The sequence below is a fragment of the Sorex fumeus genome, unplaced genomic scaffold (genome assembly GCF_029834395.1).
Source record: "Sorex fumeus unplaced genomic scaffold, SorFum_2.1 ptg000007l, whole genome shotgun sequence".
Lineage (NCBI taxonomy): Eukaryota > Metazoa > Chordata > Mammalia > Eulipotyphla > Soricidae > Sorex > Sorex fumeus.
Window position 1 is genome coordinate 36,063,881 of NW_026606064.1, and position 27,162 is coordinate 36,091,042.

General features: G+C 40.6%; 1 protein-coding gene across 1 annotated transcript in view; it reads right to left on the minus strand.

Moving 5' to 3' along the window:
* The window catches only part of ZDHHC13 (zinc finger DHHC-type palmitoyltransferase 13), a 51,652-nt gene extending 28,471 nt beyond the window's left edge, over positions 1 to 23,181 (minus strand). The window contains exons 1-6 of the mRNA XM_056132005.1: positions 23,049 to 23,181; positions 11,121 to 11,266; positions 7,023 to 7,145; positions 4,298 to 4,375; positions 3,386 to 3,530; positions 1,916 to 1,980 (exon numbers count right to left, since the gene is read on the minus strand). Of these exons, the coding sequence (XP_055987980.1) occupies positions 1,916 to 1,980; positions 3,386 to 3,530; positions 4,298 to 4,375; positions 7,023 to 7,145; positions 11,121 to 11,266; positions 23,049 to 23,075 (584 nt within the window). The 5' untranslated portion in view covers positions 23,076 to 23,181. The remainder of the gene's footprint in view (positions 1 to 1,915; positions 1,981 to 3,385; positions 3,531 to 4,297; positions 4,376 to 7,022; positions 7,146 to 11,120; positions 11,267 to 23,048) is intronic.
* Between the last annotated feature and the right edge of the window lie 3,981 nt (positions 23,182 to 27,162).

Genomic DNA, 27,162 nt, shown 5'->3' on the forward strand with positions numbered 1-27,162 from the left:
CACAAAAGTCAGATCAAAATGGATTAAAGACCTCAGTATCAGACCTGAGTCCATAAAGTACATGGAAGAAAATGTAGGCGAAACCCTCCATGACACTGATGCTAAAAGCACCCTCAAAGATGAAACACCACTGACCAAGCAAGTGGAAGCAAAGATAAACAAATGGGACTACATTAAACTAAAGAAGCTTCTGCACCTCAAAAGAAACAGTGTCTAAGATACAGAGATAGCCCATGAATTGGAAAAATTATTTACCCAACACCCATCTGATAAACGAATAATAGCAAATATAGATAAGGCATTGGTAGAACTTTACAAGAAAAAAATCCAACCCAATTAAAAAAAATGGAAATAAACAGAAACTTCCTCATAGAAAAAATTCAAATGGCAAAAAGGCACAAGAAAAAATGCTCTACATCACTAATCATCAAGGAGATGCAAATCAAAACAACAGTGAGATATCATCTCACACCACAGAGGTTGACACACATCCAAAAGAACAAGAGCAACCAATGCTGGTGTGGATGTGGGGAGAATGAGACTCTCTTTCATTGTTGGTGGGAATGCTGACTGATCCAACCTTTTTGGGAAAATAATATGGATATTCCTCAAAAAACTAGAAATTGAGCTCCCATTTGACCCAGCAATACCACTTCTGGGAATATACCTGGGCAGGTATGTGTGTGTGTGTGTGTGGGGGGGGGGATTGTGTCCAAAAACATACAGCAGAAACATCATCTGCACTTATATGTTCATTGCAGCACTCTTAACAATAGCCAGAATCTGGAAACTACCTACAGTCTCGAGAACAGACAAGTGGATAAAAACAAAACTATGGTACATCTACACAGTGGAATACTATGCGGAAACCAGAAAAAATGAAGTCATGAAATTTGCTTATAAATGGATGGACATGGAGAGTATCATGCTGAGTGAATGAGTCAGAAGGAGAGAGAGAGACAGATATAGGTAGAATGACTGCATTCATTGTATTCATTTGTGGGACATAAAAAAATGTATATACAGGATGAGACTAATATCTAAAGTCAGAGAAAACAGGTGCCAGTCAGTGGTTGGAAGCTTGTCACTGAGAGTGTCTGGCGGGTGAAGGGCAATTAGGATAGATAAGAGACCAGTATGACACTAATAGTTGGAAATGGTCAACTTGGACAGGAACTGAGTGTTGAAGGAAGGTAAAGGGATATTCCTAATAACATTTCAGGATCTGTATTGAAAAACTGTAAGGCCCTAAAGAGGGAGAGGGAGGAGAAGGGTTGGGGGAAGGGGAGGGAGAGAGAAAGGGAGAGGGAGAGCCATATAAGATAGAGAGATAGAGGGAGAAAGGAGAAAGAGAAGAAAAGTAGAAAAGTGCCTGCCACAAAGGTAGGCTGGGGGAGGGGCGGGAAGGAAACTGGTGACACTGGTGGTGGGAAATGTGTACTGGTGAAGGGACAGGTGCTGGAACATTGTATAACTAAAACCCAATCATAGAGAACTCTGTAACTGTGTATCTCATTGTGATTCAATTAAAAAATAAATAAATAAAACTTTTACCAATTAAAAACAAAACAAAACAAAACTAAGAAGGGTAAGTCATGTTAACAAATACATGCAATGGAATCTCTACCTACTCTGTAAACAAACACTTTACTTATTAGTAGCTTCTAAACTTTTCTCCAAAGCTATCAGAAAAAAAAATCAATTTTCATGTTGCTCTTCTAACCTACATAAAATTATATACCTACATGAAACTTCATGCCACAGTCACAAGGGGAAAAAAAATCTTATTTTCTTCTCAATAATGAAGTATCATCTCAAATAGACTGAGATACATAAGTGATATGCACAGAAAAAAAAAAAGGAGCCCTGTAAGAACCAAGAATCAAAATGAGCCAATTCAATTAAGGGCACTTACCCCAGTACTTTGTGAGCTGATAGCATGAGAGGTGTCTGCCCATTTAAATCTGTCATATTTATACTCTGTTAAAAAAAGAAAAAAGTCAATCAGCATCAACGTAAAAATAGTTAAGATTCATTTTCTCCTCTTAATAGCAGTATCACTGTAATGGATTCCACATATCCTCTATGTCTATAAGGGCTTAAACATCACTAGAATAAAAAAATGTTTCACTTCAAACACATAATAAAAAAATTTACTAACTCCTACAAAATATTGTTAAAGGGGAAAAAATATAATTTACATTGTATGATGCATGTGCAAAAGACCTACGAGCAAGCTAAAAACATTCATAATTATCCTCAAAAATGAGTCTGCAAAAACGTTCAAAGACATCTAGTTTAGACCTAAACTGATATTAATTCATTCTACCCATATTAAAACAAAGCTATCCAGTTCCTCTCTAAACATTTATAATAACTGTGAACTTATCTTTCGAGATAACTCATTGCATTTTTTAAAAACTCATGTATTATTATTTCAAACACTAAAACATGAAGAAGTCTTTTCTGTTTTCTAGAATTATGCAGAGCGATGGGGAAATCACAGTTCTATGAGGATATGTTTCTTTTAATAGAATGAATGGGCCTAGGTGTAAGGTATACAATAATGGTTTTTAACAAGGCCAAAGAAAAAGTTTTCAATCACTGAAAACTCTTATGGGCCTTAGAGGACAACTTGGGAAGGAGCCCAAAGAGAAACAGAAAGGACTCCTCACACATCTTTCCAAAATGAAGCCCAGGAGGTTGTAATTATTCTACTTCAGTTAACTGAGTTTGAGGGAAAGTGCTTATTTAAAGAGAGCACAATCATTCCAACGGCATTTGTACAAACATGTTTCCACGCCTGTTACAGCCAAGTGTGCTGGTACACAAACTAGTCTGCTACCAGAAAGTACATCCCAGGCAAGTATAGCTGACAGTGAAACTCCCACTGCCAATAACCTATAATTTAACCTGTGCCATAAATGGAAGCTTCTTAAGGCAAGTCATTTTTCATGGAATTGCTTTTTAGAACAATAAGAAGCCTCCATTCAAATTGGTCTCCCATTTGGACTAAAGTAATGAAAGCAAATGATGGGTTAATTTAGTGATCTGACTACCACTTCTGCATCCAACTAGAAGAAAAATACAGGCTTTGGAGTCTGGTTGCCGAAAAACTGCAAATTACTGGGATCATAAAGAAAAATATTACAGACAAGATGTACAAGTTTTGGAAATTTCTATTACATGCTGACTGAGCTAAATGATCCTTTTTTGCTACAATGAAGCGGGAAAAGCAATGTTTATTATCTAGACTTACCGAAGCTAATAGGTGAATATCTGGATGGCTGTTAATTTGTACTTTAAAAATAAGGACAAAGCACTACTAATCATATCCCCAATGGCTTTAGATTTACAACAGTGGAGTTCAAGATACGTTTCATACCTGCCCTTTTGAGATGAGATATGCTATAATCGGCATGTGTTGAAATAATACTGCCAGGTGGATGCTACTGAATCCCTCTCCATCAATGAGAGTGGGGTCTGCACCATGCTGGAGCAATAATATGACCATAGGTAAATGCCCTTGTCTGTAAATAGAGGACAAACATTATACTGTACTCTGTAGCACACAAGAAAAGGGAGAAATTAGGTAGCACCTGTTAATCCTAAGACATAAGGACTTTTAATTAAACAATTGATTTCCTATCAATAAGATCTCAATTTAAAACACTGGCAATTACAAAAAAGTCTTTTATTCAGATGATTAAAACTTAGAACTACCTGGACAGTTCCTTCTGAATATAGGTTACCTTAAAATACATCTCAAAGTCTAATGTATAATTTGATATTAATTCTAAAAATAAAATTTTCAAGTCACTTATAATAGTGTTAATAAATTATTTCCATGTAAACAAACATATAAAATATTTGATTACTAGAAAAAGGAAGTATAATTTAGATACTTGAATTTGTGCACCATAGTATTAGGGTTACACATACACACACATATTAGGAAACTTTTATAAGTTAAAAATTTTATATTTGGAATGAAGAAAAAAAAACTTCCAACTTGTCTATGGCTGCATTTTCAACAATGCAGTAGTCATTAGTCGCACGTGGGTAGTTATAAGTTCCAATAAAAACTCAAGTTAAAAAAAATTAAAAAATTTAATCCCTACTTCCATAAGCCATCTTTTGCATGTGTAGTGGTTGCCACATAAGGACAGCACAGAAGGAAACTTTTCCATATGCCCAGAAAATTCTGTTGGAATATGTTGATTTATAATGTTCACAGAATGAAATTTGGTCACTTTTGATTTCGAGCAGTACTTTTAGTATTTACAGAAACCTTTACCTGATAGCCCAGTGAAGAGGAGTAGAATTTAAATCGCCACCTAACTGATCTACCACAGCACCTTTTGAAATATAAAACCTATTAAAAGCAAACATAATTGAAAAGAGTTAAAATGTGAAATTCACGCAAGATAGAAAACATTATTTTTCCCTCGTAATAAACATTCCAAGAAACAAATTGTAATAACCACAAATATATTCATACAATAGCATCAAACAGATCCCTGGTAAAATATACTTAGTGTATCATTACTCCTGCTGCACAGAGCATTCATTCCATTATAATTATCATGACTCCTGCTGCATTGCTGCATTCCATTCCATTACCTGCCAAACTTATAACTACTCTTTGCATATTCTAATTACCATTTTTTTTTTGGTGGATGGGGAGGAAGTGTGTGTGAGCAGCAGCCCACTAAACTGTGCTCAGGGCTTATTCATGGTGGGGCTTGGAGGAATATAGGCAGTCCTGGGGATTGAAGCTGGGTTAGCAGGACATAAGACAAGTGCTGTAAACACTTATCATCTTTCTGGTCCCACTACCATAATACTCCTAAAATGATTTATGTTAAAAGGTTTAGTATCACACAAGTAATCTACTAAACTTGAAAGAAAAAGGCGACACTATACCACATTTAACAGTTTAAAATTAGATATCCCATAATGGGACTAAATTCTATACACAGTAAAAATTCATTCTGAATTCTTTGAGAAAAATTAGACATTTCAAGTTTTGCTTCGAGAGCACAAATGTGATACAATGCATTAAGTGAATCCATAAAATAAACCGACTTACTTTCTTCTATAAAGGCCCTCCCGTTGATCGTCGATTTGCTCGAGCGGGCCCAGTAACGTCTCCATTGGAGACTTTGTTGTTACTGTGTCTGGCATGTCGAATACTCTCGGTAGCTTGCCGGGCTCTCCGAGAGGGGTGGAGGAATCGAACTCGGATCGGCCATGTTGGCCGTGTGTAAGGCGAACGCCTTACCCGCTGTGCTATCGCTCCAGCAACTTACAGATAATTTATAGGAATGAGTCTCATTACTTCAAAGCTGTACTTCATATACCATACTAGTTAAAATACAAATTTCCACCAAAAAAATGAGCTTGCTGCAAGTACATGTTCAAATATTCTAAACTTCTTATATACTTTTATTTTAAATATGGTCATGGTCCTCCCATTGTTCATCGATTTGCTCGAGCGGGCCCAGTAACGTTTCCTTCGTCTTGTTGTTACTGTGTTTGGCATATTGAATATGTCACGGGTAGCTTGCCAGGCTCTCCGAGAGGGGCGGAGGAATCGAACTTGGGTCAGCCATGTTGGCTGCGAGCAAGGCCCTACCTGCTGTGCTATTGCTCCAGCCCGCATGTAATACAAAATATACATTTATATATACATGTATAATCACAAGCTAAGTTACAAAAATAAAAATCTAAATGGTGAGCAGCAGTGCTTTATGCACTCTAGCACTGTCCTCCCCTTGTTCATCGATTTGCTGGAGTGGGCACCAGTAATGTCTTCATTGTGAGACTTGTTACCGTTTTTAGCATATCAAATACACCACAGAGAGCTTGCCAGGCTCTGCTGTGTGGGCGAGATACGTCTCCATTGGCGACTTTGTTGTTACTGTGTCTGGTATATCGAATACTCTCGGTAGCTTGCCAGGCTCTCCAACAGGGGCTGAGGAATCAAACCCGGGTTGGCCACGTGCAAGGCAAACGCCCTACCTGCTGTGCTATCGCTCCAGCCCTAGTGCTTTATAAAGGGGGAACATTTTATATAATCTGATACATGTCTACTTAAAAATAAATTACATATTATTTTTCTTCTTTCTTCTTTTGTTTTTTTGAGGGGGTTTTGGGTCACACCCAGAGGGTTCAGAGGCTCTTCCTTGCTCTCCTGGCAGAGCTCAAGGAACCATATATTGTACCAATGATTTGAACCGGGGTTGACTGGATTCAAGGCAAGCACCTTTAGGCCTGTACTATCTCTCCAGCCTAGCTCTCTCTCTCCATTTTTTAAAATGTTAAATATTCTCAGTGTGGGAGAGAGAATACAGTGGCAGGGCACTTGCCTTACATGTGACTTGCTCAGGTCTGATCCCAATACCCCATGTGGTCCCTAAATTCTGCTAGGAGTGATCCCTGAGTACAGAGTTGGGAGTAAGTCTTATGTACCACCAGATGTGGATCAAAAACTGAAGTTAACTATTTTGTCCTGGCATTATTTCATCATATTTCAGTAATTCTCAAGTAGATGAGACTTTCTGTCCTACCCTGACAATGTTCAAGTTAAGTTTACTTTCATTGCCTTTTTTTATGATGGACCTCATTTTTTTTTCCTTCTTTTTTTTTTCTGGGGGTTCACACTCAACAGTGCTCAGGGGTCACTTATGGTGGTGCTCAGGGGACCAGAGAACCAGGTAAGTCACACGCAGGGTGTAACTCCTGTACTTTCTACCCCAAAAGCCCCATGCTTTTATCTTGAATTTTCCTTGTACCAATGGATACACAATCATCTTTAAAGTTCTTTTCATCCTGAATTGGATAGCTTTAAGACTCTTTTCAATCTATGATAGCCAATATATGTAGTACAAAGTTTTGGATATTGACTTTTAATAATAAAGGACTAGAGATGGTTTAACATCCTTACAAGTGCTTAGTGAACAAGACAAAGGTTTTAGAAATTATAAATACATAATTAATACACACATATTTAATCTTACTTTACAAGATCCAGTCTGTTGTTAATAGCAGCCCAATGAAGAAGTGAAACGTTCTCTTTGTCCGGTTGCCTCACATCATATCCGGCTTCTACCAACTCTTTACATCGTTCAAAAATCCCGTATCTCAAAAAAAGTAAAAAAAAAGCATAATGAATACTATTGAAACCATTTCAAATATCAGTTTTTTTCCTGTTACACCTTTAGTCAACAGATATATGCTTTTGGATAAAAGCAATCCACTTGAGAGTTGAACCTGGTTTTCTTTGGGGTGTGGAGAACCGTTGTGCTCATTCCCAGTGATAATGTACCGTGTTGGGTGGTTCATTACTAAGACTTGAAAAAGGAGTTCATTACTAGGACCTATGGCTGCTTGGGCCCTGTGATGCAGGAGAATACCAGAATGACCCTTTTGTGGCTCATGAGTTTCCAAAGATAGATCTGGCAGTGCATGGGGGACCACGTGGTGCTGGGGTTCATACCTGGGTTCCAAAAGCCCCTAAGCACTGAGAGCTATCTCTTCTGCCCTAAACCTAATCTTCTTAACTCACCATTAACATTCATACTTCTTCTCCTCTAATCAATTTACATTTGATCCTACACTATGTGCCAGGAATACATGGTTCATTTCTTGACTATGCCTGAATCAAAGCAAACCCGTACAAGGACCTCACTATAAGGGAGAGAGGCTGAAAGTAAACATGGAATGGGATAAATTCACAGTCACTGTCCCCCCATTGTTCATTGATTTGTTGAGCGGGCCCCAGTAACGTCTCCATTGTGAGACTTATTGTTACTGTGTTTGGCATATCGAATACGTCACGGGCAGCTTGCCAGGCTTTGCCGTGCGGGCGAGATACTCTCGGTAGCTTGCCGGGCTCTTCGAGAGGGGCGGAGGAATCGAACTCGGGTCAGCCATGTTGGCCGCTTGTAAGGCAAACGCCCTACCTGCTGTGCTGTCGCTCCAGCCCGGGATAAATTCAACAATAAAATATGAACATGGACTAAGGACAGCAGAGGAAGGAATACTTAGCCTTTCCTGGAGAAGATGAAATATAGTATCTCAGCTATGTTCTTAACTGTCTGCAGGGAGGGCAATTCATGCAAGGCTAATAATGTCTATTAACAATCAGATGTGGAGTGGCACAGATATTCAGGGAAATACAATGAATTCAGCATTCCAGAGGCATAAAGTGTAAGAGAGAGAATACAAGGACAGGAGAGGTAAATGAAGTATATAAGGGCCTTTTAAGCCAAGTTATGATGTTTAGACTTTATAGTTGAAAGGGAAACTACTGAAGATTTTAAAAACGAAAGGCACTCAGGAGTTTTAAAAAAGATTATGTTAATGGCAAGGGAAGTTGATTAGAATAGGGTGGAGAGACTGAAATTGGTTTTGAGGCTTTTGCAATAAGTATTGGTGAGGCACTGAGAGCTTAAAGTAAGAGTCAGAGGAATGGGAAAGGTGAGATCAACGTTAGAGATGTATGGGATATTTACTTAATTATCAGCATGAACAAACAGGAGAGAAACATTTCTTCTTTAATTTGGTATCATTTTCCAAACGAATTCATTAGCAACATGTATTGCTTCTTTTCAATAAAGACTATCACAACAGACCATTCATTACTTTCTTTGAGACATTTTTTAATTTAGAGGAAGCTGAAAGTTTTGATAGTTAGCCAAGAATAAAATCAAATCAAATTGCAGAACTTTCTGTATCTCACTTTCTGCATCTATTTCAGTTAAATGGGATCATTTTTGTCTCACCAAAGTATGCATCCATTTATATTTATGAATTTTTTTTTCCTTAAATGATATAGATACAGGGGCTGGAATGGTAATCCAGCAGGTAGGATGTTTGCCCAGCATTTGGTCAACTTGGATTCAATCCCCAGCATCCATATGGTCCCTGAGCCTGCCAGGTGTGATACTTGAGAGCAGAGCCAGAAGTAAGCCTGAGCATTGCCAGGTATGGTCCCTAAACCAAAAAAGAAAGAAAGAAAAAATAAAACCCACAAATATAGTTGTTTAGCAATTCCAAGGGATAATATTAATAAGTGAACTGTTTTTCATTAATGATACCTATACTCACATTTTTATTTCACTGGAGAAGTGAAAAGCGAACTTCACTGGAGATTTCTTTCATCTGAGCAATATGAGTAGACACTAAATAGGATTTGGGGTGTGGGGCGGAGGTGGTTTGCGGTCAATCAGGTGGTGCTCAGGGCTTATTCCTGGCTTTGTGCTTAGGGGATCACTCCCAGCAGTGCTCGGGAGGACACATGCAGTACTGGGGATCTAAAAGGGGTCAGCCACATGCAAGGCTAGTGTTCCCCTAGCCAATCTCTCTAGTCCAACACAATCCTTGTTTTCCTTTGTTCTTCCCAAATATTACCTAATTTCAAAGTCTAAAATCTGAAGAAAATATTTTAGAAAAACAGAATATGCATGTTATTCTTGTGAATGTAGTCTATTTTTTTTACACTTGGCATAAGACATTTACCGATAGCAAAGAAATAATGAAATGTTTCCTTCCATTCTAATTAGAATCAAATATTTACCTAAAGGACTATTCTCACCATATAAAATAAACAATATAAAATTATATTCACTTAAAGTAGTGTTGTTCCCGGACATTTACAGTTCATATAAATTTGTAATTAGAATATGCAAATAACTGTCAATTATATTTTAACTAGCAAAAAAATACATTAGTCTACATTAAGGTAGAACAGCCAAACACCAAACACCAAACATCTTTGTTTTTGATAAAAAAAATCTATCATCAAATTAGGTTTTAAATTACTTTCATGTTTTTTGGTTTTTGTTTTTGAGCCACAGCTGGTGGTGCTCAGGGCTTACTCCTGACAGAGGATCACTTCTGGCAGAGCTCCAAAGACTATATGGGGTAAAGGGATCAAACCCAGGTCAACTATATGCAAGTGCCCTACCCACTGTACTCTCTCTCCAGCCCCTGATTAGAAGCTCTGATGGGCATATTTATAACGGATTACTAAGGAAAAGAAAGACTAAAGTAATCTGATAGGGAAAATATTCAAAAATATGTCCAACGGCAGAGGAGGGAATGTATTAATAATTGACAAGTTTTATAAGGGTGAAAATGTTGGATATTATATCACAGTCACAGTCCTCCCATTGTTCATCGATTTGCTTGAGCGGGCCCAGTAACATCTCCATTGGAGACTTTGTTGTTACTGTGTTTGGCATATCGAATACGTCACGGGGAGCTTACCAGGCTCTGCCGTGTAGGCGAGATACTCTCGGTAGCTTGCTGGGCACTCCAAGAGGGGTGGAGGAATCGAACTTGGGTTGGCCATGTTGGCTGCGTGCAAGGCAAACGCCCTACCGCTGTGCTATCGCTCCAGCCTATTGGATATTATATAATGCAAATAATCATATATGGATATGCCAGACACAGTAACAACAAAGTCTCCAATGGAGACGTTACTGGGCCCGCTCGAGCAAATCGACGATCAACGGGAGGGCCTTTACCTTTACCTTTAATCATATATGGAGCTCTTACCAGAAAATATCCAAACATACTTCTATATTTGAGCAAGCAAAACAACCCACAGTATGTTTCAAGTGGCAGGAATATCTATTTCTACTTTATTCCTTTTCTTCTAACAAACCCAACACAACAGGGGCAGAGAAGGCTGTCAATAAATGATTTTTAAATATCCATATATGTATATATACATATATATGAGCTGATATAGGTTGTAGTACATGAAAACATGTACAAGCATTGGCACAAATATGTTGTAGGACATTTTAAAATATTTAGATCTGTATTCAAAGTCAGATCTTAGAGTCGTTTTTATATCATCCAGGAAATATTTATTGAATACCTAACACAAGACAGAACTCCACAAAGTCCATGGGCCACAGAGCTGACGAGATGCTTTTACTGAGAAAGTCTGGGAACAAATAGTTAAGATGTCCTACAGCGAGTGCTCCAATGTTAGTATGACAAATATCTCAGCTGGAGTGTAAGTGAAGAGAAGGCTCACATCACAGGTCCCTGGTCTGTATAGACATTACTCTATTCAGCAACACAACAGCAGGAAAACTTACTGAGTAGCTTTTACAATGTCACAGTTGCTAGAGTCCGCTATAAGAGGAACAGCTTCTCTCGCCTTGGCAAGTTCTTTGTTTTCATGTGCACAAGCTCCAAGTCGACCAAATCCTGGAGGGTGGGGGCCATGGCTGTGATTCCTGCACTGAAGAGTAATTTGAAAGAGTGTAGTAAGAGAGCCTGTCATATTCAATTACACAATGAATCAATTGCTAGGATCAGCTACATATATGAATGTACATACACACATTTAAATTAGAACTTTTTTGAGGATGAACGGTATATCCTAGGACAGATTTCCATTTTAATAAAACAAGTCATCTGCAAAAGCACCAATGGCTCTTGTTCTGGAGCAGGGGGGTGTCATGGCTACCAAATAAGTCGGAAGGTTGCAAGGCCTCGGTGTTGGGGACCTGTAGCAGTCACGTCTTAAGAAACTCACCCTGCTCCCAATCAATCAACTTCTTGAACCGAAGTCCAAGAAAAGAAAAATGGATTTTTTAAAAAATATTTAAAACCAATAGCCAAATGTTTTACAAATCTGGTGAAAATTATAAGCTTCCAGTTATTAAGAAAGCTCAATAAACTCAAATAAAATAACACTCAAAATCTTAAAGCATATTATAACCAAATCACTAAAAACCCTGTTTAGCTGGAGAGATAATATGGGGGTAAGATGTTTCCCATACACCCCATGTGCCCCACCTTCAGTACCATGAGGAGTAGTCCCTGAGCACAGAGCCAGGAGTAAGCCCTGAGTAGTGCTATATGTGGGCTATCACTACTCCCTGCCTCCCTCCCCCAAACAAACAAACCCTACCAAAAAAAAAAAATAGAAACCACTGTTACAGAAAGAAAAAAATCTTAGCCTAAGAAAAAGTCATATTATGTTCAAAACAACAAATACAAGAGTGAACTTAGATCTCTCACCTGTGAGTGCAAGTCTTCAAAAACAGAACTTCCCCACCAAAAAAAGGACACCCCAAAATAAAAACCTTCTTTCATAGTTTGTTAAATTGAATTTAAGTAAAACAAAACTACAACTGTACATTATTGACAAGAATCCCGCTGTAATTAAATAAATATACACAGCCTAGCGGGAAGAGATGGCTCTGGGAGCTAGAGTCCATGTCTGGCCTGCACAAGAGCTAGGATCCAATCCCCAGCATCACACTGACTCCCATGGACAGCCAGGCCTAACCTGGGGCAGAGAGCGAGAATTAAGTCCCTAGCACTGCAGGATGCATCCCCCAAACCCAAGTAAATAAGAAAAAAAAAGGAAATAACAAAAGAAAGAAAGAGACCAAGAACATTAAATTAAAAATCAATAAATAGACAATGTGTGGAAAAATAAAGTCTTTGGGAAGTACATGCCAAATATCTAAATATTAGTATAGGTCGCCAAAGGAAACAACGAAAACCGAGAAAGTAGTTTGAGCTGAAAGACAATGAAAATATGGCATATCAAAACATGTAACTTATAGCCTAATTAATTTTTTTTAGCTGTAATACTTACAATACAGGGGAGAAGTCTAAACTAAATGATCGAAGCTTTCACCTTAAGAACCTTTTTGCCAGCCACACATGCTAGGGGAAAAGGGAGCTCAGATAAGAGAAGGGAGCACCAAATAAAGGGTACTGGGAGGATCCTCCCAGGATGGGAGAAGCATACTGAAAGTAGACTATAGACCAAGCATGATTGCCACTCAATGCTTCTTTTGCAAACCAGAACACCCAAAAGGAGAGAGAGAACAAAAGGGAATGCCCTGCCACAGAGGCAGGGTGGGATGGGGGGATGGGGGGGTGGGAGGGATACTGGGATCCGTGGTGGTGGGAAATGGGCACTGATGGAGGGATGGGTATTTGATCATTGTATAATTGAAACCCAAGCACAAAAATTTGTAAGTCTAGAACTGTACCTCATGTCTCACTAATAAAAATTTAAAAAATTTTTTTAAAAAAAGAACCTTTTAAAAACAGTGTCCAAAGAAAAGTGGCGAGAAAGCAGGAGATCCAAACTACAAATACCAAACTTAGAAATAAGACGGTCAAAGAGGTAGGCTGTGGTGGGAGACAGGGGCTGTGTGGCAAGGGACCGGAAGACCCTAGGGGAGAAAAGTCGACACTGGTGGTCGGACTGGCGCAAGAACACAGAATGCTTAAAACTCAACTATGATAACTTTATAAATGACTGGGTCTTAAAAAATTTTTTTAATTAGGGGGACTGAAGAGTTAGTACAGCAGGTAGGGTGCTTGCCTGGCCCACAGTGAAAGTTCTCGGATCCCTGGCCTCCCATATGGTCCCACAAACACCGCCAGGAGTAATTCCTGAGTGCAGAGTCAGGAGTAACCCCTGAGTATCGGCAGGTAGGGCCCAAAAGCAAACAGACAAAATAAATTAAATTAAATTAAAAATTAAAAAGATATTGATTGACTACAAAAAGGCAGAATCAAAGAATAACAATTTTAAAAATTATGATTTTTTTTTAAAAGCAGAAAATCTCGGAAACCAAAATTTGATTCTTTGGAAAGAATCAATAAAATTAATAAACCTCTATCTATTCTAATAAAAAAAACAACAATGACAAATTGCAAGTTTAAGTAAGAGGACATCACTACAAGATCCTACAAACACTGAAAGGGAAATAAACATTACAAACATCTCTATAACAATAAACTCAACAACCTGGATGACAGGCACAAACACTTCAAAAGATACAATTACTGGAGCAGGAGGGATAGTACAGTGGGTTTGATTCCCAACATCCCATATGGTCCCCCAAGCACCGCCAGGAGTAATTCCTGAGTGCAAAGCCAGGAGTAACCCCCGTGCGTTGCTGGGTGTGACCCAAAAAGCCAAAAAATAAAAAAGGGATACAAATACCAAAATGGATTTGGAAAGAAAGAAGTACCATTCTACTAGAAAAAAATGAATTCACAATTTAAGACCTCAGGGTAGTATCAGGAGGGGGGCAGGTCAGCTCCCACCCTACCAAAGCCTCAAAGTTGACGTCATGCCTCTGGCCAGACCCCACCACTTCAGGACTGAGCTCCACAGAGAACTTAATTGGCCGAAAACTTCAGGTTCATGGGTTTTTTGGGCAAAAACTTCTAAGCGTTCTTGGGGCAATCTCCCCTAATTTAACCCCAGCAGCTGCCACGCCCATGCTCAAAAGTCAATGGCATGCCTCCTGCAGACTGCCCAATAGAATATTCTGGATTTTCTATAGAAGAGGTTGGGGAAGGGAAGGAGAAAGGGAGAAAGAGAGAGGGAGGGAGGATGAGCAAGTTGCAGAGGTGGAGGGTGAGGGGAAAGGTGGGGGGAGGTGGCAGGAGGGAAACTGGGGTCAATGGTGGTGGGAATGGACACTGGTGGAGGGATGGGTGTGAGTTAGATCATTGTATGACTGAAACCTGATCATGAATAGCTTTGTAACTGTGTACTCTCAGGGTGACTCAATTAAAAACAAAAATTTTTCAAAAATTAAAAAATAAAGCTTTAGTGAAAAAAAAAATCTGGATTCTTCTGGAGCATGCAGCCACAGTATCTCCAAGCTCTACAACACTGACATCCCAGGAGAAGCAAACCAGCTCGGATGAGATGTAGAATCCAACCAATCTCCACGCACAAAATCATTAACACGGAAGGCTTAACTTACAACAGTAAACCCTCAAACAAGGACTTCCTGTTCCCATGGTGAAATATAACAATTTTTACTAATTTTCTTCAACAGAAATATTTTTTTTCATCATTGTTAGCCATTTAGTGGTAAGGTGTAATTATGCAATAAATCACTGAGGGTCTTCTACAGGGGTAGGCTTGAGAGGTAGTTGGAAAAATAGAGACAATGATGGAGGGAAGAAGGTGACAGTGGTGGTAGGATTGGTGATGGAATATTGAATGCCTGTAACAAATCATCATGAGCAACTTCATAACCCAGTGTTGAAATGAAGTGGGTGGGGGGGAGAGGGGGAAGAGATAGGGGGAAATAAAGAAAACCAGGTTCACATAAATAACCATGAGGTACTGAAACTGGTTTACCTCTTTCCCTTTTCAGCAAAAAATATTACTTAGTTCCCAGCTAACTTCTGCTTGTTAGGCAATCAAACAGAAAGTGCCCCACCACTAAGTTTCCTACCACACCCCCACACAGTTCCAGCATCTCTGGGGAATGGTACTGCACACTCTGGGAAACACTGACCTAACTATTGAACTCTCATGACACTTACAGAAGAACTGACATTCAAATAAGAGAAGGGATGCTCCCAACTCCTTTTCAGAGGCAGCACTGTCCTGATAATAAAATTAACCGACATCACAAGTTAAAATATCAACCTAATGTCTCTCAGGAACATAGATACCTAAAGAAAATAGGAGCTCATTATATCCAGCAAAACATAAAAATGATAATACATATACCAATCAAGCTCCAGTGTTTCAAAATAAATCATATTAATTCATATTTATAAAGAAAACATCTTATTGTTCATATGAATAAGGAAAATACATTAATTTCAGTGAAAGCAGCTCATTAAAAAGCAACACCTCGAATGCTGAAAACCTTTGATATACTAGGAAAAGAAGGAACTTGCTCACCAGACCATAAGCACCTATGGGAAATCTCCTGCTACCACATGCTTGAGACTGCTCAACACCTTACTTACCAGCCTCTCTGAATGACTTCCACTATTTACAAAAAGTCATTCCCAAAGGAAGAGTACATATTAAGAATAGAAAATTGGAGCTGGAGCGACAGCACAGAGGGTAGGGCGTTTGCCTTGCACGCGGCCAATCCGGGTTTGATTCCCAGCATCCCGTGTGGTCCCCCGAGCACTGCCAGGAGTAATTTCTGAGTGCATGAGCCAAAAGCAACCTCTGTGCAATGCCGGGTGTGACCCAAAAAGAAAAAAAAAAGAAAGAAAATTGAAGATAACTTGAAATAATATGCCTAACAAAGTTCTCTGGAATTTTTTGTAAAGGATTAAGAAATTATACTTTTATCAAAACAAACCTAAGACCACCGACAGCTTACTCTGAAGGGGAAAATAGCTTTTCTGTTTTTATTTTTGGGCCACACCCTGTGGTACTCAGGGATTACTCCTGGCTCTGCTCTCAAGGATGGGCTTCCTGAATTTCAGCACTGCACGTGTAACCACCCCCACAGTCAGGATGCAGAACAGTTAAGACATCTCAAGACTTCCCTTGGCGGGAACAAAGTGATAGTGCAGCAGGCAGTGCCTTGCATGTGGCCAAACCAGGTTTGATCCCTGGGACCCTATTTGGTCCTGCCCTGCCAGGGCCAGGAGTAAACCCTGAGCACTGTTGGGCACAGTTCCGCGAAAAATCATTCTTTGTAGTCACATCAGCTCCCCCCCCCCGCAACTTCACAATTTCTGGCAATCATCAATAGCTTGTTGTCAACTGTTTTTCTCTCCCAGAATCATACAATTTTTCAAACTGGCTTCTTGCATTCAGCATGCTTTTGTGTATGTGTGGGATGTGGGAAGGGAGGAGGGACAGGGTGGGAGGGGGGGTTAGGGCACACCCTGCAGTGTTCAGGGCCATTCAAGGTTCTGTGCCCTGGAGTGCTCCCTGGCAGTGCATGAGGACCATAAATGATGCCAGGGATTGAACCACAGTTAGCTGCTTGAAAGATAAGCATCCTACTTCCTCCTATATACTATGTCTTTGAACCACAGCATAATGCTTTGGAGATTCATCTAAGTTCCTGCATGTTATTAATAGCACTTTTCTTGCTGGGCAGTACTAAAATTGGCTCTTGTTTTTCAGAGCAACCATACCACTCAGTGTTGCCACTAGCAAAGTAGAACAATTATAAAGGCTCTGCGTACTCAAGGGCACCTGGTATGGTCTATATAATTGATGTATAGTCCTGATTGTGGTCTTAATCTGCACATCTTTAGTGGCTGAGGCTGAACATCTTTTCACATGCTTATCTGCCATCTGCATAGCATCTTTGATGAAATGTTTCAGGTTTTTACTCATGTTTTTAATTGGGCTTTTTGGTTTTTTTATTGTTAAGTTTTGAGAGGTTTTCTTATTATATACTCTAGACATAAATTCTTTGTCAGATGTGATTTGCAAATATTTTCTCCTGCTCTGTAGACTGACTTCCCACTTCTCACAAGTCTCTCTCATGGTGCATACCTCTACTTGGATAAAGTTCAATTTATCAGCTTGTTATAATGGATTATGTACATCTCAGAACTTGAATGTATCATATCTAAGAGCCTGCTATCTTGGGAAGAGCATTCCTGTAGGAGAGGACATCCTTCTCCTGAAAGGAGAACTGTCTTCCTGCTTGCTGAGGCTACACTGTAGAGTCTGCAGTGATGCTTACCTTCAAGGTTCAAGTACAGGTCAGACATGGGGAAGAGTGGGGAGCACAAAAGTGTGGTGGTGGTGTGTGTGGGGGGGATGTATATATGCTCCTGGAATCCAGTCTTTTTGTTTTTATTTTGTTTGGGTGGCCTTTACCTTTACCTTTACCTGAGTGGCTATACCTGGCAATGGTCAGGGCTTACTCCTGGCTCTATACTCAAGAATCACGAATGGTGGGTTCGAGGAATTATATGGTGTGCTCGGGATTGAACTAGAAAGGCAAGAACCCTGACCCCTCTACTATCTGCCTAACCCCTGGAGTCTGGTCTCTTTCTCCCAATTTACTTGCTATTTTTGCAGAATTCTTCTGTAAGTGCTACTTATATTTTGTCCAGTTATTCAATGGAACAGATAGATTGAAGTCTGCTTACTCAATCTTCTTCAGAATCAGAATAACAAATGCTCTTCTGAATAATCATGATTTACCTTGATAAACTTGACACTGATATTTCACACATATATTTAAATGGGGAGGGGAATAAATGTTTAGGTACTTATTATCAGAACTTTAAAATATCACTTTAGAATTATTTTCAACATATCACAACATATCACATATCCAGTTATAAGTAGACATAGGGTAAAATTTAGTTGAACTATACCCCAAACTTCTTTTGGGGGACAGTCTGGGCTATACCCAGTGTGCTGTGGGCTTGCCCTAGCTCTGGGAGTCAGGCTCTTGGGGGGTCACACCCAGCAATGCCTGGGTGACCATGAGGTGCCAGGGGGTTTATGTTGACTGTCTCTTGTATTTTTCTCTTCTTTGAAAATTTTTAAAATGCCTTTTATTGGTCCTTTTAATTCCCTAATGGATTGAATATCGTTGTCCATTTGTACTGTAGGAAAGTCAATCCACCTTTGTGTATGCATATTTTTTTTAATCCCAGAAAGCAGACTCATTTTCTACTGATATAAACTTTACTTATCATAATCCCTTAAGAATGAGATCAAATATAATTTACATAATACCTAAGGATATCGGCTTTATCTTTCATTTAGGAAGCTAAGATTTATGTAAAAAGATATTCACAATTAAGATTATTTGAGTAATTAATTATTGCAGTTTTGATAATGCTCAGGGCAGTACTCCAGAGAAAGATAGGGGTGCCTACCTCCAGGAGTTTAGTCTGAAAGGGTTGGAAAGTCACAGACAAACAGAACAAAGTTGTAATGGAAGGCATTAGGTGTTTAAAGGCAAAAATGGATTAGAGCAGGAAGTACCTACAGTTTATGGCATCAGGTTTTGCCTAAATATAGATCAGAATGAAACCTCAAAGTGATTACACAGACTAAAGCCAGCATTTGAAGTCATTGCTCTCTAGAGTATATGGAGTAAGTACGCTCAAGGCACTTATATGGCCACTAGATAAAGGGAGAAAATATAAGCTATTAAAATCCACTTCATTTTTTTTATAGATAAAGCAATGCCTCTTGCCCGCCCCCCCCCCCCCCCACACACACACACAACACAAAGAAAATAAAACACATTTCACAACTTAAAACTTTCCTAATTTTTAGCACGGCATCCTTACTTGATCTTGATTAAGAAGTCATACCTTATTCTGTTTTTAAGGAAATCTGAGAACTAAGTAAAAGTTACATAATCCAAAGGGGACCAGCAGGGCACTCTCAGAATTTTACAGTATATAGCAAATTAAGTAGCATTCTAATTATATTATCTAATTTTGGCTAAATTATCCATCTCTAACAAGCAAGTGGTCCAAACTGATCCTTACTATGATACAAACTGAGTTAATAGCCTATGAACAAGCACACAAGGGCAGAGCTGACAATTCTACCATTAGGGAACTGAAGTAAAAACAAGGATGAAAGTATGATCTAAACTAAAATCAGTCCCTCCTCAAAAAAAAGTTCAGGTCCCCCAAAATGGCTAATGTGGGACAGACTTTATCATCTTTAACTCAAAACCTTATGACCATTATCTAGTCAGCTAGCTGTTAATGTAAGAAAAAGTGTATATTGTTAAGTCTCACAATAGCACATTCTTTGATGAGATGAATTTGATGACTAGCTCCTATCCCCAACCTAGATGTAAATCAAACAGAGGGCGGGAGTCTTTTAAGTCCCTGCCAATCACAGGACATGGAACCATCCCCCTTAATACATACATTGGAGGGATCAATTATCAAGAAGAGAAACAAACTGCAGTTTGAACCTGGATGATTCCCAAAGTGGGGATAAACCCCCACTCTCTGGAATGATGCTGGATAGATTCAGGAGGGAATGACAGTAGTCTTGGTTGCAATTGAGAAATTTCTGGTTGATTATTTCCCCAGGTTATAACTGGCAGTGCGGGGAGGAGGGAGGGACTACTCACAGCTTTGTGCTGGGGGGAAGGGGGAGAAGGGAGGGTCACTCATGGCAATTATCAGGGAACTAGGCAAATTTGGATATAAAATACAGGGCTCTCACTTGTAAAGCATGCACTCTAGCTTGCTGAGTTCTCTCTGACCCTGTTCTTTTTTTCTGAAAAGAGTGTAGTCAAGTAAGTTTGGGAACTTCTGATTGGCCTGCATCTCCCATCCAGATTATAGTGCAAGACCCACTCATCATTTCACTTACTTCAATACATGACAGTTTGCAAAACTGAACATTTTGGATCCTAGTTTTCACCTTATGATGGGATTTTTACAAACTCAAACCCAGTAGGGGTACAAACTACAACCTGGTATAACAAAAACAAACCATTCCAGTTCAATTTCATGAGACATAGCCATGAAAATAGCAACAGCTTTTTATGCCACTACGGATTATGTAGTTATTTAGAAAGTACAAGATAAATTGGGACATTTTAAAGATCTAAGGCCAGGATGAAGAATGCCCGGCCTGTGCGCCCTTGCAAGGCCCACAAATCACATGTTGTATGGCCCTGGTACAGCACATTTAAGCTTCTCATATGCATGTCAGCTGCCAGCCACTGTCTGCCTGTATTGAATGGCCTGAATGATGTTACAAATATACAAGTGGCCCTTATCAGAAAAACAGGTTCCCTGCCTCTGATCTTCACATGTGAATAGCATGAAGCAAATTATTTTCATAAATAGTAAACAAGCATACTTACAGTGGGCATTATTTAAGAAAAACACAAGATCTAAAAAATCATGCTTATCCAACACACACACACACACACACACACACACACACACACACACAAAGTACACCTGAGAGACTGCCATTAAAATTTCTCCTGACATTCACAGAAGTATCAAAATTTCTAAGCTAATTACTTGGTTAATTATTTATGAGGTACATACCCAGGCTAGCCACTGTTTTGCAGATGCTAGCATTAAGCTTAAGAGATAAAAGAGACTCTCCTCTGGTAATTCATACAGGAGGGAAGACAACAAAACAAGAGCAAGAACTATGTGAAATGTTACTGAATTTTGAGGAGAAATAAAATAAGGACGGTTAGGAAACGCTGCTGGTGGTGTGATACTGGGAAGGTAACAATTGTATGATGAACTTTAAGAGGTGAACAAATAAACCATGTGATAATATGAAGAAAGTATATTCTAGGCTGAGCTGTGAACCAGTGGAGCCAGGGCAGACAGAGCAAGCAATAAAGTGGTGAAATATGTAGTCAGAGCAGAAACTGCAGGTCAGAGTGTATGAAATTCTAGCAAAAAGCTGTCAGTCCTTAAGATGGAACCAAATTCAATCAACACAGCAATGTTTTTGTCCGTTTAGTTAATGATTTACCTTCAGCACCTGTACAAGAGTGCTCAATGCCTGGTAGAATGAAGTCTTGGCTCTAAAAAGTTAGCTTTTAGCTTTTAACAAACAAATTCAATGGGGGGTGGCCCCTCGGCTCTAATATTTAAAACTAAAATAATAATCTCTCTCTACCTCATGGAGTCACAGCATACGTAGGTGAAATCTTCACACTGTCATTGAAAAACTTAATAGCAATTATTAAAGAACTACAATGATCACTCTACTATGTCCCATTCATTTTAAACTCTGAATCATTCTCTCCTTCCATCTGTAATGGAACTGGGGCAGGGCTACCTTCCCTTCAGCACACAGGAGTGAACCCGAAGCCCTTGCAGGCTTTCCTGAATGAGTGGCAGTAATTAGGATAGGATAGCTACTCCCAACAACTCTCCCTTTAGACTCTCAGAGGGAAAAAAGAAGAAGACATTTTTTCACGTGAAGATTCCACACCCTTTTAGAAATAAAATCCAGTCTGCTTGCAAGCCTTTTCTTTTTCTGTCAAAATATATGAGCATCTAATAAGCGCACCTGACACAGTTTTCTCACATATCTTGTTCCACACAGAAACCTACAAAGACTGTTGAAAGGAAGGGAAAGGAACAGAATGAAAACACTGTCGGAATTAGAAACTTTTTTTTTTTTCTTGAGAGGCTGATCTAAAACTTGCTTGAATCTCACTAGGGACCAAACATCCACTACCCAAGTGTGTCCCAGCTTCTGTTTTCTTATGTGGAAATGGGGATAAATAATAGCATCTTCCTAAGGATGATTTAATTCTGGAACAAAACAATGCATCTAAATGCACCTGGCATAGAGGAACCACTGGCCCAACACTGGCTTCCTTTAGAGAGCCTTCATCTCCCCTGGAACTATGAAGCCAATCGTGACCTTAGGCTGGGTATTAAGAAAGGGGCATCAGGAGCTGGAGAGATAGCACACCGGGTAGGGCGTTTGCCTTGCACGCAGCCCACCCGCGTTCGATTCCCAGCATCCCATATGGCTCCCTGAGCACTGCCAGGAGGAACTCCTGAGTGCAAAGCCAGGAGTAACCCCTGTACATCGCCAGGTGTGACCCAAAAAGCAAAAAAAAAGGGGGGGGGCATAAACAAAATTGCAGAGGGAGCTTAAACTCTTTTGGGGGGTAGGAGGAGGGAGGGGACAAACGTCTACCGCCTCTGATTCCCCCACCAGCGGCCAGTCTTGCATCAAGCTTTGGCCAACACCTCCTCCCCCTCCTCCTCTAGCAAACAGTGTCCCCTGGGATCTCCCTGATGGCCATCACCGCCTCCGTGTTTGCACCCGGGAGTCTTTCCCGGAGGAAGCCAGGAGATGGAAAGGCGCTAACTCACTTGCTGGGTGCGGCACCCGTGGGTGCCCAGGCGACCACGCCGGGGTCGGGGGGGGGGGGGAGAAAGAAAAGAAAAATCAATAGAGCCGCAGAATGCGGGCCAAGGTCAAAGAGGCCGGTCTCAGTCAGGTGTGTCACCTGACATCCTACCCACCGCGGGGGGGGCGGGGGGCGGACCGGCCCGGGCCCAGGAGCAGCTGCAGCCGGGAGGGACTGGGTCAGGCTCTGCCAGCGCTCAGTCCCCCGCCATCTGCTGGCCATCTGGGTGGAGAGGAGGAAGGTCCAGCATCACGGCCGGGGTTTCCGATCGCCCCCCGGTCGCAGTCCCAGGTCCTTCGGGGATTCCCACCACAGCCCCACTACCCCTCGGGGGAGCAGCCTTTCCACACCCACCCCCTCCTCCCCACCGCCACGCTCGGCATCCAGGGCCGCCCCACTCACCTGCGAGCCCAGCCCCGGCCCGTCCATCTCCCGCGTGACGGCGGCGACCGCGACTCGGCGAAGCGGCGGCTCTTTCTCCCTCCCGGCCGCCTCCACCCGCCTCCACTCCCACTTCCTGCTCGGGCTCCCACCTCCGCCGCGGCCCCCTGCACGCGCTCGGCTCCGTCCGTCGGCCGCCAGACGACCAATCCCTGCCCTCCCTTCAGCCGGGGAGGGCGGGACTTTCTCGCCGCCGGGAAGCTGAGTGGTGGACTGAGTGCCAGAGACCCCGCCTCCAGCCCCGCCCCGCCCCGCCCCGCTCCAGGTTTTTCAGGTCCCAGAGCTCAGTCAAGGAGGTGCGCTCCTGCCTGATAGTCTTGCTTTTGTGCTTCTGAGCTCATCCGGCCTCCCAGCTGATCCAGGAGCAAACCTTTTCTTAGTCCACGTCAATCACCAGGTATGGAGAGCAGATCCAGACGTGGCTATTTGATCGTTGGATGACCTTCTAAGAGCCTCTTTACTCAGTTTTCTCATCTATTAAATAGGGAGAGTAAGGGTCCTACCTATTTCGCAGAATCTCGCCAGCACGGCAGAGCCTGGCAAGCTCCCCGTGAAGTATTCGATATGCCAAACACAGTAACAACAAAGTCTCCAATGGAGACGTTACTGGGCCCGCTCGAGCAAAGAATTAAAATAAATAAATAAATAAAGCACTTAACGCCCCTGAGCCAACATTCAACATATAATACGGAACCAAAAATGGTTAACTCTTAAAATATTAATGCCACTTCTGCAATCTTGAGCAAGATATTTCCCCCCTCCCACCTGCACTTCCTACCTGCATTTCCCGCCTTTTGGGGAAGGCATTGAAGGAGCTGACAGCAAAGCTGTTGAGTGAAAGAGGCGATCATGAAGCTAGAATAAGGGTTTGGATCCTGCCATGAGGAATAGGAAAGTAGCATCTCCTCTCTTGGCCTTCAGAAAACACGGTTGCTATTTTCCAGTCCAGCTATTTTCCAGTCCAGCACTTAACACAATTCTCTGTAATTATTCCTTAATGTGCCTGCTACCAGGCTAGATCAAATTAAATCTTTTAGTAGGTAGGTGGGAAAAGAACTGATGACATTAAGACTTCCTTATTCTTTAAAAATGTACTAATTCATGAAATAAGTGTATATAAATCTAACACTGTGTTGGTTTTCTTGCTTGTTTGCTTTCCTTTCTTCCTTTAAAATTTTTTTAAAATTATTTTTTGTTGGGGGCCACACCCAGCAGTGCTCAAATATTATTTCTGGCTCTGTGCACAAGGATCACTCTTGGTGAGGCTCAGAGAACCATATGGGATGCCAGGAGTCAAATCTGGATTGGTTGCATGCAAGACCAGCTTCCTACATGCTGTACTATTTCTCTAGCCTGGGTTCTCTGATAAATTCTACTATAATACAGTAGAATTGTGAAAGCATTATTTCTTTTATTAGTTTTGTTGTTATCGGGTTCTTGCCGACTGACCACAACCTCCCCTTTGATTAGCCGAAAAGTCCAATGAGGAAGTCATGTGGATTCCCATAAGTTTGGCAAAATAATGACATAAAACATGCTAAGCACAGTTTTATTGGGTGGATGCAGAGGTGTGTCACAAACTTCTATGATACAATGTAGGACAAAATAAGTGATAAATTGAAGTTAAATAGTAGTGCAAGCAATTTCCTATGAAAGTCAGAGGAGAGAACAATTAATTTGGACAGGTTGGGTTGAGACTTTGAAAAAAGCATCACAGAGGAGAGAATCTTTAGTCATTTGTGAGAATCAGCTGTGTGCTATCTTGTAAAGAGCATAGGAGTGTCAGGCCTAGCTACTAGCCCTAGCTCTGTCATCACTTACTTACATTGTGTATTGTAGCACCGTCCTCCTGTAGTCTATCGATTTACTCAAGCGGGCCCAGTAACATCTCCATTGTGAGACTTGTACTGTGTTTGGCATATAGAATATGTCACGGGGAGCTTGCTATGCTTTGCTGTGTGGGCTAGATACTCTCTGTAGCTTGCCGGGCTCTCTGAGAGGAGCGGAAGAATTGAGCTCAGGTCGGCCAGGTCTGCTGCATGCAAGGCAAACACCCTACCTGCTGTGCTATAGAACTGTATAGAACTGATAGGAGCTCTGCTTCTTGATCATTTCCTCTGTACTGACATCTATGAGAGTGTTTTAGCTTATACTATCTCTAACTCAGAAGATAGGTATTAATTTCCCCATCTTATGAAAGAAGAAACTGAGGCTCAGACCAATTTCATAAACCTCAAGTTACATAGTTCAAGGTAGGATTTAATCCTGGTTGGTTTCTTACTGAAAATATTTTGACCAAAGTGTTTTGATTCTGTCACTTTCCGGAACTGAATTACAAAATATTTTTGAACTTGAGGGAGGCTTAAAACTACTATTTTAAATTCTTTGACATTGATATCCATATCTGACATTCTAGAGTAAACAAAATCCTGACACCATCATTATCTTTAGTTTAGGGAATGTCTTTGGCCAGTAGACATACCACAGTAGGAAAAGTATTCAGGGGAGAAACTTGCTCCTGGAATTGACAGGACCTGAATTCCAGCCTTATGCCCTTGAGAAAGTTGCTCAATCTCTTTATACTTCATCTATTAAAATGAGACTATAATAGCACTTTTTCACAGGGTTATGGAAAAGATTAACCTATGTATATAAAGTATTTAGAAGTGTATCTGGTTTAGAATAAGCACTATATATGGATTAGCTACCATTATCTTTACTGTAACCACCTTCATCAACAGGAACATGAGAGGATCAGTTGTGTGGTGACTTGTAAGGGATTTAGGAGGGCCAGACCCAGCTTCTAGTCCAAAATCTGTCATCGCTTACATTGTGTATTATTTAGGACTACACTGTCATAACAAGATTGGATAGCTTAAATGAACTCTTAAAGTCTGGAAGTTGGAAAGATAGTACAGAGGTTAAGGTGCTTATCTTGCATGCTGTTGACCATGGCTTAAATTCCAACACCACATGGTCCCCCAAGCACTGCATAAGTAACTCCCAGTTACAAAGCTGAGAGTAGCCCCCTGAGCACCCCACAGTGTGGATCACGCCCCTCTTCCTAACCCTAGCCTCCAAATACCGACAACAACAAACCTATTCTCACAGCTCTGTAGGCTTGAAGTTCAAGATAAAAGTATTAGTAGGATTGTTACCTCTGAGACTTGACCAATGTACACATTTTCTCCCTATCTTTTTCTCAGTCCTAGTCTTCTCTTCTTATCAGGATATTGCTCATAATAGAGTGATCATAATAGAACACCCAAGTAACCTCATTTTAACTCAATTCCCACTTTAAAAACCCTATTACGCAGAATGTGAATACAGTTACTTAATGAGGTATTAGATTAGGACTTCAACATAAAAGTGGGAAGAAGAAAAACTTCAGCGCAGAACTGTGTGACCCTGGGCAAATTACTTTCCCTCTCTGTGGTAATTCTCATTAACAAAATAGAGCTGAGTGTAAAGGTGAGGAACATTACCCAAAGGTTCCTCTCATCTTCCATCACTTGCTTTCCGCAGCTGGAACTAAGCTCTACTTCTCTGATTGCCATGGCACTTTCATTCTCTTTTAGGTGATATAGCTTTTCCCATGTTGTATATGTGCATATGTAATATTCATATAATATATTATGTACATAATATAATATATAATATACATATAATATATTAAGTTGTTACTATGGACCAGGCACAGTTTAACACTGGAAATTTATTTTTTTTTCCTTTTTGGGTCACACCCAGCAAAGCACAGATGTTATTCCTGGCTCATGCACTCAGAAATTACTACTGGCAGTGCTCGGGGAACCATATGGAATGCTGGGAATCGAACCCGGGTAGACCACGTGTAAGGCAATCGCCCTACCCACTGTGCTATCATTCCAGCCCCTGGGGATTTAAGACAGAAAGAACTATTTCCAAACTTCTTGTTTAATCACATGAGACAGAGCTAAATCAAAAGCATTCACAAATACTCTGACCTCAGAGACAGCCGTGCAGTTTTAGGGTACATCTTTCCTTTAGCTGGTCATGGGCTCCTGACATACAGCCATCTTTATGTCCCTCATCATCT